This window comes from Convolutriloba macropyga, chromosome 12, assembly GCF_964194025.1.
Source record: "Convolutriloba macropyga chromosome 12, txConMacr16.3, whole genome shotgun sequence".
NCBI lineage: Eukaryota > Metazoa > Xenacoelomorpha > Acoela > Convolutidae > Convolutriloba > Convolutriloba macropyga.
Window position 1 is genome coordinate 2837449 of NC_134479.1, and position 12287 is coordinate 2849735.

Here is a 12287-nt window from a genome sequence, read left to right on the forward strand (position 1 = left end):
AATCTTTTAGAGTTCCAGTAACTGTGTAAATTAGAATTCCACCACCAAACCGTCATCAATAAACTCAAATTATATTCAATAGAGCGGGCGGAAAAAAAGGGGGTGTTTCTGAGCAAGAAAAATATGTTTATCAGAAGGATTGCAAAAAAATTCGCACAGAAAATCACCAAAAAACTATGTACTCTATGTGTAGAGAACACGTTTCTAGTATTGTAAATTCAGTAAGATAATGTTAAGTTCAGTCTCTTCAATCGGAGAGTTACTGTTTTACACGTATTATTTGGACGAAGTCAATTTCCCACTTTTTTGGCGGGAAGAGTTTCAACTTTTCTAATCTTGGCTTTTGCCATCTTGAATTGATGCATCATCAACACCCATTGTCTTGTGTCCCTTTGACGTAGTAATCCCTTCAAAAAACTTTAAAAAATCAATCGGCAAATGCATTGGGTTTGTTGTGAAGACTAGCACAAAATTTCCCGAAAATCAAATATTTGGCAAAAAGAACAATCAATTTGTTTTATCAGCGTTCAGATACTTAGCTTATTAACAAGTCTAAGCAGAGATATGATTTATTTCTTGTTTAATTAATATTGGTAGACATTTCAGTACATAACGCAGAGGGCGCTTTATATAACAAAAATTTACATCCTTTATCAATTATAAATATTGTTTGTTCTGAATGTTTTCCTTCAAGTTTATCTTCAGATATATTAGAATTGAACTCATGTTTGAAATCTCTTCCTTAGCTGATTTTGTGTATTTTGTCATAACTTTGCATCTCATGTGAAATAGTTGATCGAGAGTTGAATTTTATAGGTATTATTAACCGTTTTTTGACGTTCTTTCTTTGTCATCAGAGCTTCAAAAAATTGTAACCTAAATACTTCATATTTAACAAAAGTTATCATCTGTGATCTTAACATTAATAATGTATCGTAACTTTAGTATTTATTCTCTGAAACCTCCACAGATAGAATTTTAAAATGAAATGTATCAGGTCCCTGTTATTCTTGTTAGTACCAGTTAACAAGATTCTCTCGTTTGAGTATCACTCATTAAGTTTCCTCTATTGTTTAATATTGTAACATATGAGAAGCAGGATCACTGATGTAGGTTTTTAAGGAGTAGTTGCATATCCAATTACTGATTCATTTGAGCCTTTCCTAAATTCTGTATCTTCTAATGAATAAATTTTTGTTGGGGTTTGGTTAATAGATGTCATTTTATGAAAAGTGTCCTCAAGTTCGTCTTCAGTTCCACCATCAGCGGGTTCGTTGTGCAGATCAATGAAAATGGCTTTATCAGTATGTCTGAGTTATCTAAACTAATTGCGTGGTGTTTGTTTAAACCTCAAGTATCTTTACACTCTGGGTCACAAGTTTAACAATAATTCCCAACGTTTTTTATTGGAAATTATTTGATAAAACAAAAATTTCTTTTTATCAAGCATTCTTGCTTGTGGTATACCTCCTGACTACAATTTTATTCTTTACTTTTTATTAATCTTTTTAAATATAAAGCAATTTAGTGGCGAAACCCCTTCAGTGTATTTAAATTCATTGTCAAGTTTGAATATGATGTTCCAGATTTTTGTTAAGAACTTAGTCTTTGAGCTTGTTTCTGGTATAGTTTTTGTATTTAATGAAATCTAACTAAATTTGATGTCAGATTATGCCTGCCCTATTGTGGAATGGGAAGTTCAAAATAGTAAGAGTTGGTTGGCTGATCATAAATTTAAAGATGGAATGAAGTCGAATCTGCCTCTTTCCCTTACGGTTGAGTTTGGGAAAGATTGATAAATAAATTCAAATTGTCACCTTAAATTGTCACTGGCTTTTGAAAAAACTTATGGAAACTGAGCTCAATTATTTGCCAATAGAAGCAAACTTTATCTGTAGGCGCTCACAACTCTTTGTTGTAGGCAGGACGATCCTATACCACTGACGCCAAATCTTTTCCTTCTAGCATGTTCGTCTGTTAGATTGCATCCTGGCTTTTCTACTGTTAAAAAGAAGAACCAATCAAACATTTTCCACTCACAGCGGAAATTATTTATCGCCAGAGGATTGATTGCAATAATTTTTGACATCTCCGCAGGTGAGCTTTAAGTACAGTGTGACCTTAAAAAAATGAAAGTTGTTGATTTGATATGAATTCTAGACGAGTCGTTTCCCCGTGGTTTTGTGTACTTTTGGCAGAGTAGTTCAATCAAAAATTTTTAAAGAGTCAATTGGCAACCGCATTGGGTTTTTTGTGAAGACTAGCACAATATTTCCCAAAAGACAAAACTGGCAAAAAACCATTAATTTGTTTTTATCGGTGTTCAGATACTAAACTTGTTAAAATGTATAAACAGAGATATGATCTATTTTTCGTTTAATTATTAATGGCTGACATTTCAGTACATAACCCATAGTGAGCTTTAAATAACCAAAGTTTTTATCCTTTATCAATTATAAATATCAATTGTTCTGAATATTTTCCTTTAACTTTATCTTCAATTTCAGATATATTAGAGTGAAATCATGCCTGAAATCTCTTATTTAGTTGACTTTGAGTTTTTGTCATAATTTTGAATCATATGGGAAATAGTTGATCGGGAGTTGATTTTTATAAGTAACATTCACCGTACTTTGACGGTTTTTTTGTCATCAGAGCTTCAAAAAATTTCAACCTAAATACTCCATATTTAACAATAATTTATATTTAATAATGTATAGTAATTCAAATAATAATTCACTGAAAACGCCACAGACAGAAGTTTAAAATGAAATGTATCAGGTCTTTGTTATTCTTGTTAGTACCAGTTGACGAGATTCTCTCGTTTGAGTGTCATTCGTTATGTTTCCTCTATTGTTTAAATTTATATTGTAACATATGAGGAGCAGTATAGCATCATAGTATCACAACGAACTGAAAGTAAAAATTTTGGGCAAAAGTCGTTATTTCACTGTTATACTCAAAGGCTTCCGGCAATTTGCACGTTTTCCATTTACTAAGCTACTGGGTAATTTTTTTAATAACTGCACGTTATCTCCAAGAACAAAACATTAAAGCCACAAAAATGATGCAACCACTTTATTTTCTTTGTTCAAGATTTTTTTGCTTTTCTTAGAAAATGTTCCAAAATCTCCTAAACCTATCATGAGCTTCATTTTTGTTCCATTATTTTAGGAATCATGAATTGCTCTTTATTGATTTTCAGCCGACTTAAAAAATGCGTTTCCAAACAACCAGTAGAAACAAGGATTATTGTTTCTTATTATGATAGGAACTCTCACAAAATGAAAGATGGACAAAAATGAATTCGTCACAGTAACAAAAACAACCTCGAGGTTCCCGAAGAAAGCAAAGATCATTCTAAATCAAGGACGATTTCATTTTAGTCTTTGAGAATGGGCGATGAGAAGGAGCTGTAGTGTCTCTCCTCTCTTCTGGTATTTTTGTGAGTTGAGTGGGTTAGAAGAAGAAGCCCACTATCTTGCCCCCCACGTTCCTCTTCCTGGCCTCATTGTGATCCATGATACCTGAGGAGGTAGTGAGGATGACATGACCAAACTGACGCGATGGCAACAAGTGAGTACTCCACTGCTCAATATCTGCCACCTTCAACACACAAACACATCCTCCATTCACAAACTACTTTACAAAAAACACAAAAGCACTTCAATTTAACATACATATAACATCATCACCCACTAATGTCGGCTGAATTGCTCTTAAGTCAAATCGTACAACAAAAATGCAACAAAATTTGCTCTTAGATTCTTGTAACAAAATTTTCTCCATTAAAAAAATATTGTTAACATGTTAATGTAAATAGCTACTTAGTACAACAAACAAGTTCTGCAGGTGCCAACGATTTCAAATTGGGAAACCTATTTAACTCAATATTCAAATATATATCTAACAAATTCAGGAAAGTGGGAAAATCCCCACCAAGGATCCGTGCATCAGATATTCCCCGTTACAAAATGAACTATGTCTTCCCAGAAATTCAACAACCATGCGCCCACTATTAGTTTTGAAAAGTGCACTACTTGTTCACGCTTTGTCCTTCGGCTTGTTTCCTTCGACGATGAAAGAAATCTGCCATACGAAAAAACATTAATAAACGTAGCTGGCAGATTGCCAGAATATAGCTGCAATACCTTCGTAGACCTGCTAAGTCAATATGCCATGGGCAAAATTAGAGCGAAGAAGAAACACTTCAGTTCTTATACTAATAGCTGAGACGTCAAGTTTTAATTCAGACTATCTATAACTTGTATTCGTTTTTGGCTAACCTTAAACATGCAGCTAGTTTCTCAGTTAACAATAAGTTTGACTGGGATGTATACGAGTTTATGTAACTAGACAACTATTCGGTTTTCAACTCTACCCATATTCTTCTATCTACCAACACAGCGTTTAAAATATTTAGATAACTTAGTGGTAGGCATCATGTACCTAGTACGGAGCTTTTAGAAAGACCAGTTAGCTTAGATCAACCCTGACAATGCAAATCTCTTCAATAGCTTTCGTCAATCAGTTTTCTTCTAATACTGATGTACCGACGTTGATGAAAAATGAATTTAAGCCAGACGTCCATCTCTCGGAGGAAAACTACCTGCAATTTAAGTGATACCTGAGCTACTGCAGACAGTTCTTACGGGCATCATTGCAGCTTGTGTCCGTTTTCCTCAATTTGCATTAGGTTTTTGCTCTAAATCCTCTCATTTAATATACATTCACTGTTCAGCGTCATTCTGTCTAAAACTCGTATGCCAGCTTCTGGAAACGTACTCATGTAACTCCTCTTAAGACGTTTTTCTCAAATTTTTGTAATTTTAGGTATAACTAAGAACGTGTACCTGGTCAATCAAATGCCACTGTCTCGTTCGCAAACGTTGATCTCAACTTTGTAAGTTGAATTTTTTTTATGTTTCTGTACCTGCAGTAACGATTGTAATGAGTATTGTCAAAATTAAGTTCCTGGTATAATTACTACTACTACTAACTGTACTATGAATTGTAACCATGACGAAAGAAATTCAAAGTTTTTTATCATTTGGTGCATAGCAATAAAAACAGTTAGGAGCGGATACTCCAGTTATTTGTAGCGTCAAGTGGATTTTGAAGTATCCCATAAAGTATTTTATTTTTTATCCTCAGAAATATAAAGAATGGGGTTTGCTCCTAAGCGGCGCAGGACAATCCAATGGATCAGTAGTGATCCCTACTATGAGACATCACTGCATCGTATATAATTTTAAAGACAAGGCACTATAGCTCTTTTAAAGCTGCATCATGAGAAGTAAATTTCTATATAAACTTAGACATCACTGCATCGTATACAATTTTAAAGACAAGTCACTAACTCTTTAGAGCTGCGTCATGAGAATTGAATTTCTTTAAAAGCTAATTTGTTATTAGTCTAGTCTCCCCTCCCTCACTATGTCACTGCATGAACTATCACTGTCAGTCGGCCGTTTGGAACCACGGCACCCTCTAAGTCATATGATAGCACTGCGCAGGAGAGCAAAACTTATTCTCGTGCGTATGTATGTAATTGCGTCCGAGTAGTATGATTCGTCTTTCTTTTCAGCAAATTTGCTAGCTAGTTGTTTTAAAGGACGCGTTGCGAGCAGTCCTGCGCCCCCAAGCAGGAAAGCACTAGCGTTACTCTTCTCGATGTCAATTATTCGTTGTTCATACTTGAGGCACTCCGACGACTCCTGATATTTTAACGCTTCTACGGAGTTTTCGGGCATGACTTGGCGAATGGGATGACTTGGCAAGATCTTCACGTCGAGGAAATAACGGCTAAACCTGGCCCCATAGGCCATTCGTTTTAATTTCTAGTCGCCCGTTTTAATCAGTGCTAGCAGTTTTGTGTATAAAGGACTCGCCTTGAAGCAACTGAAGAGTCGGCTCAACGTCGATACCATAGCAAACGTCATGCATAATCTTAGCGAAGGTGTCTCGAATCTCGCTTTGTCTCATGTGTGCATACACACCCTTCGTACAGTAGAGAGCATGTGACAGGGTGAACTTCACGACATGGACAATTAATGAGCGTATTTTTGGCCTCGATGTTATATCTAATGCAAAGCCCGTCTCTAAATTCGGACTTGGTTAGCATGAAACCGCAACATTTAAGCGGTAGAGCTGTGAGCCAGTTCAATGCTCCTTTTTCCAAAATCATTTCGTTGCTCGGTCTGAAGGCTTTCCATAAGATTCTTCTTACGCGATCGAATTTTATTCAGGCGTGCGGTTCGTTAGTCGTGCGTTTTGCGTTCGTGGTTGAGAGGAGCGCATGCGCTCAGCGAACCCGCGTCCTGCGTTTCGTAATCTATTGGCTCCATGATGTTTAGTCCGCCCTTCCGGGTTGGTAGAGAACAAAATCGCCGTGGGGATTGAAACACCGGAGACTCGAAGAACGACGGTAGGCCGTGCGTTTGGATGTTGGCTTCCGCGTCTGTGTTTGATTCCATGAGTTTGGCGTTGTCCTAGAAACAAAAATTAGTTTTTGTTGCACGCCTCTTGTTAGGCATGAGTAAGCGTTTTGAGATGTTTTTGCTACTTGCCCTAATTTTTTCAACTCGCATACTTTACAGCTGTGGTTTCCTTAAAGGTCTCATTACCTATTACAGATCCTAGAACGCGGCAGCCCTCAAAAATTTCAACTGCCGTCCTCTCAAACAACCTGAGCGCTTTGATCTTTGGAGCCCCTTTTTTACTACTAATTGACATTTCGTGAGCGTTCACGGTAGAGCCGAAAATAGCTACAATGTTCAATTAGTTGTTTGAAGAACAAGAGTAAGTCCTCCAAACGTCCTACTGCGCCGCCATACCATTTTTGCGACACGTGCCTATTGTGGAAAAGCCTGAACAAGGGAATGGCGGCTATTCCATAAAAAGCCATAGCAATGGGGTCCCCTTGAGTTGTGCCCCCTAGGGACTGCAGTGTTTTACATGCGACGTATAAATCGGAGGGGGCTGACCAAGAGTTTTGATTAACAAAACTCAAGGCGGGGCAAATTCTCTTGATATTTTCAACTACCAAGTCAAGGCTGAGGCAGTTGAAGGCGTTTTTTGCGTCTATTAGGAGAACAGCTTCATTTTCAGGTTTTTCATATTGCGAGCGCAGAGAGTGAAATGAGTGTTCAATCCCGCACTTTTGGCCTAGGCAAAGTTGTTTGTTGCCACCCAAAAAGCTTAGGTCGTTTTCTGTACGCTTGATGATGCATTTTGCCTATGATGCGACTAAGAACTTGTACGCCATTAGGTCGAATACCGGGTTTTTGTTGAAGGGGATTAGTCTGCATGCGTTGTACGCATCAAGATATTTTAAGTATTTTATTGGTATTCTCGAAATGTCCACAAAACTTCAAAATCACCTAATGACTGCTAAAATTGATTTTGCCTAATAAGAAGGATAAGGAGATAAGGTTTCGCACCGCAAACTCACTCTTTTTCGCTCCACTTCGTGACCACAATCAACACTGAAATTTGACTTAAAAATCAAGGAAATATGTTAACATACATATTAAAAAATGCAGCTCCCCGATACTATCAAAACTCTTTGAATTGAGAACCATAGCTGGCAGATTGCCAGAAGATAGCTGGAATAGCTTTGTAGATCTGCAATCTGAAAACGAAAATAAAAAAAACAGAAAAAAGTTCTCATTAAGAACTGAGATGTTAAATTTTGATTAAAGTATGGACAATTATTGCTGCTTCCATTAGCTGCTCTTAAATAACCTTCAATTAGAGTGATATAAAACCAATTAACCTTATCTCTGAATTAAAGTAAAGTCAATTTCAGAGAGTAAGTCATTTTTGAGAGTGAGGTACGTCACGTGACAAAAAAAATTAAACGCGCCAATGAACAAAAAACTCTAACCACTAAGAGCGAAAAATGACGTCACGCACGCAATTGTTGAAATTGCATGAACGAATGAACAAAAAGCAGATTTGAAGAGACTGTGGCGTCATATGGTTGTAGCAAAAATCTTGAAATAAAAAAACCAAGAGAAGGCCAATAATAGCCTCAGCTATCGCTTCACGGCTATGAAAAAACAAACCACCAATTATTAAACACATCACCAGCTATCACAACTATTCAACAAACCACCAACATGATCCTAATAATTGCCACAACTTGTTCCAGAGCCAATCAAGACCAACTGGTGATAAAAAAGGTCAACTCAAAACTTTGATTTAATTGAAAGATCTTTCGAACTAGTTTCATTTCTATTGAGGTATGCGATATAAAAACACAATATCGAATTAGATACAAACCTCAACGTCAAATCTAGGAGAGATACATCCGCATTTGTTCAGTTTTCCATTGAGCTGAACAATGATTTTTCCTGCTCTGTGGTCATCAATGTGCTCAAAGCTGCCAATGTAGCCATACTTTTGCATTAGCTTCAGGAAACGAATGATCACTTTGCTGCATGGGCGAATGAGAACTTGCCTCTTTCCTCTCTTTCCGGCATTGTTGATTGCGTTGCACGCGTCAGCTAATACATTCATTCGCACCATTATGTGTCACTTATTGCTCTGAAAATCCGCATATGATTGTTCTTAAAATCTATTAATATCGACTCAAAAGTTTTCTCTTGGGATGTTTTCCGTTTGTGTAATGGCACATTCTCTGTAACTGGGGGGCACATAAAGTACTGGGGGCAACAAACGGAAGAGATCCACCGGATCTTTTCTGTTTGTTCACACCCCCCCCCCCCCCCCCCCCCCCAGTACGTTATGATCCCTCAGTTACAGACTTGTCATTACACGTCAAATCATTATTAAAAATTATTAAAATTAAATAATTATTATTAATTTAATTAACATTTTAAAGCATGTATATATCTAACCTTAGGGTTATATTCTGAGTAATTTACACGTTTCAACAAAAAAATGCACATGCGTTGGGGGTTGCACATAATGTGCACCTACTGAGCTGGGGGGGGGGGGGGGGGTCACAAACGAAAAGATCCGATCGACCAATCGTTTTTAATATTTAGAAAACCGGTAAACTCCAACTAATGGACGGAACACTGAGCCCGCACTATGAAACATCGCATCAGCGTATGTAATTTACCGCAAAAACACATTGTATTTTAATGCAGCTGCATCAGGAAGCTGGGCTGGAGATTAAGACCTTGGAGACAGTATTACGCCATCAATACAATTTAAGAGGGCTGCTCAAGAAAGGAAAAGGCAAGAACTTGGGCAAAAGGCAGAGGAAAGTGAGAGCCAAGGCAAGGAAGGTGCAACAGACACAGACTGAGGAGGAGCTCCTGAACAATCGGGCTTCATTGCCCCCTGTCCTTGAGCTTCTTTGAGGTATGTGGTTGCTGCTACCGAAGACGCGGCTCAGGTATATTTTGAAAAAATCAAACTGTTTCAAACTTTATCTTGATTACTTGAAATCTTTAAATAAGGTCACTAGCTGCAATTACCGAATTGAATTTCTAAAACAATGCCTTAACAATGATATAATTCCGGATTTTTTGAGGTTTCGCGCTCCTAAAAATGAAATTTTTTCTGAACAAGCGGTGCACAGTTTTCAATTAAAGCTCCTAAAACAAGAAATAAACCGTACGGAGAAAGGCCGTCAAGTGTTCAGGGAAAAACTTGAGACAGATAGGAGTAGTTTTAGGGAGAAGGTGAGACCAGAACTGATGCCATCCGTTGTTAGCTGCATTAAGCGTGAAATGAGGGGTCACTCCGCAATGGTTCAGAACAGACTTAATGGAAAACTTGATAAACTGTCAGAGAGACAGGATAGACCACTGCGGAATGGCTCCCACAGTATTGTTGTGATAATGGATGGCCCGGAACTTCCAAAGTTTGTACTTGACATCCTATCGTTGGGACCTAAACACCCAGTGAGAGACAAGTTTAATGAGGTGCACTTTCTCGCAGATGTAGACAAACTTGTACGTGAGTTACGCGAGAATAACACTGAGGGTGAGAAACTTTGTGAAATTGAGGCGTCCGCAAAATGGTATGCAAAAAATGTACGTGAAACCCCATTGGATAGAGGGGTCAAAAAAGTGCCTGATTACCTAAAAGCCAATGATTTGCTGGCGGTACCATTTGACAAAGGTTGCGGTTTCTGTGTGATGAAGAAGTCAACGTACAGGGAAAAACTTGATGAGGTACTGAACTCAGATCAATTTCAAAAAATCGAAGTAGCTAAAGATGAAATTGTGATCAAAAATGAAAAACAGATCAATAACAGCCTGCAAAATTTAATGAAGCAAGGGAAAATTAGTGACAAAATTTATCAAAGACTCAGGTCAACAGGTTCACAACCAGCGAGGCTTTATGGCCTGGCAAAGGTACATAAAAAAGATACACCTCTCCGACCTGTTCTTTCAATACCGGGTAGCAGCTACGAAAACTTGAACAGATTTTTGACACCATTTTTCCAGAAACTACCGGGCGCAAACATTGAAACCAACACGCAAGATGCTAGAAAAGCCTTAGAAAATTGCTCTAAGAGATCTGTATTCAAGCAACCTAGCTCCAGATATCCCAAGGTCCGTCATGAAAAGTTTGCGAAAGCTTGCGGTGACGAATGTTCATTTCAAATGTAATGGGATCTGGTATGTACAATCAGAGGGACTGGCTATGGGTGCATCACTGGCTGTAATACTAGCAAATGTGTGGATGAAATCGTTTGAGGCATCACTTCAAAAACCAGAGCTCAGTAAAAACTTTTCCAGATGCGACCAAAACGGGAATTGCAAAGACTGTAACCGGAGAGTGACCTACCGAGGAAAAGGAGTGGAATGTGAGTCATGCAAAAACTGGTTTCATGCAAGATGCCAAAAAATATCGAATGAGGAATACGCCAACATGCAGGATGTGGTTTGGATTTGTACTTATTGCAGCGACCAACAGACAGTGGGACACGATAAGGAGATGAAATTGTTTAAAAGGTATGTGGATGATATTATCTGCACGGTTTGTGGTGACCCGGATGAGTATTTAAAATTTGCAAATTCATTACACAACAACCTGCAATTTACCTTAGAAAAAGTGAACATGGATGGGGGTTTGGCTTTTCTTGACATTAACGTAAATGTGAGCAGCAAAAATAATATCACCTGTCATTGGTATCAAAAACCAACTGACACTGGAATAATACTGAATTTTCGCAGCTGTGCACCGCTTCAACATAAGAAAAATGTGATTCAAGGGACGGTTCACAGGGTTTTTAATGCAACCTCTAATTGGTTGGCCTTCGATCAGGCTCTTGAAAAGAACAAATTTTGCTGGACCAAAAATCAATATCCAGAGGAGTGGTCTTCAAAAATTGTGAATCAGACTCTAGAAAAAATAATAAGTGGCGATAAAGACCAATTAAGAACAACACCAAAAGAGCATCAAAAAAGCAAGACTAAATCTAATGATAAGCCAACTATTTTTCTACAATACAGAGGCAACCTCACTCAAAACTTCGCAAGCAAATTGAAGAAACTATGCGAATTGCAAGTAGTTTTTACAACGCGAAAATTAAGATCGTGCCTCCCCACCCTGAAATCATCCTTTGATAGAGATCTGAAATCCCACGTGGTATATGAAATTAAATGTAATGGATGCGGATCCATCTATGTTGGGCAAACAAGCCGGCATGTTACCACAAGGATAACAGAACATCGAAAGAAGGATTCACAGGTGGGTCAACATCTAGTTGAATGTCGTGGCGCCAAGAATGACATTGAATGGAGAATTCTGGACGCCTGTCGGTCAGTAGAAAAACTAATGATCATCGAAGCTATATATATCAGCAAGCTGAAGCCGGCACTAAACACACGCGACGAATATAGGGGGAGGGAACTCACGCTAAAATATTAGTTCAAATCATAATTTTGACTAAATGAGAATGCATAGGGCAAAAAACATTTTGTGCATGACAAAACGGAATTTGCAAAACCTCCACAAGAGGGATACTTATGGTTAGGGCAAATTCGGAATAACCCTAAAAATACAAGAACATGGACAAAATCGAAAAATCCGGAATAGGAATGTTTTTAAGTAAATTGATAACAGATGTAAATATGTGTTGTAAATAGGCTAAATATTGTATATAAGGAAAAATTTTCGATTGAATTTTTTAGAATGTTTCCTAGAATTGTTTTAATTGTCATCTCAGACAAATGTAAATACATATTTATTTTATCTTTTAACAATTTGTAAAACAGTTTTAACCTGACGATGAACGTAAAGTTCGAAAACGTTTGTTTTAAGTATTGGAAGTAATTTTAATTTGACAAATTGGTTTC

The 12287-nt window shown here is 37.6% G+C and overlaps 1 protein-coding gene across 1 annotated transcript; it reads right to left on the minus strand.

Annotated features, from left to right (window-relative positions):
* Positions 1 to 3285: 3285 nt before the first annotated feature.
* On the minus strand, positions 3286 to 8575 carry LOC142351106 (small ribosomal subunit protein uS8-like). The gene is made up of 2 exons (XM_075403193.1): positions 8287 to 8575; positions 3286 to 3606 (listed from the first exon to the last, which is right to left on the minus strand). The coding sequence occupies exons 1-2, from the start codon at positions 8530 to 8532 to the stop codon at positions 3460 to 3462; spliced, it is 393 nt and encodes a 130-aa protein (XP_075259308.1). The 5' UTR covers positions 8533 to 8575; the 3' UTR covers positions 3286 to 3459.
* Between the last annotated feature and the right edge of the window lie 3712 nt (positions 8576 to 12287).

Excerpts from the sequence above, each read along its gene's own strand:
- LOC142351106 (XM_075403193.1), bottom strand. The coding sequence starts at position 8,532 with ATGGTGCGAATGAATGTATTAGCTGACGCGTGCAACGCAATCAACAAT. Across the intron at positions 3,607-8,286 it reads CTCCTAGATTTGACGTTGAG|GTGGCAGATATTGAGCAGTG; the intron begins GTTTGTATCTAA and ends TGTGTGTTGAAG.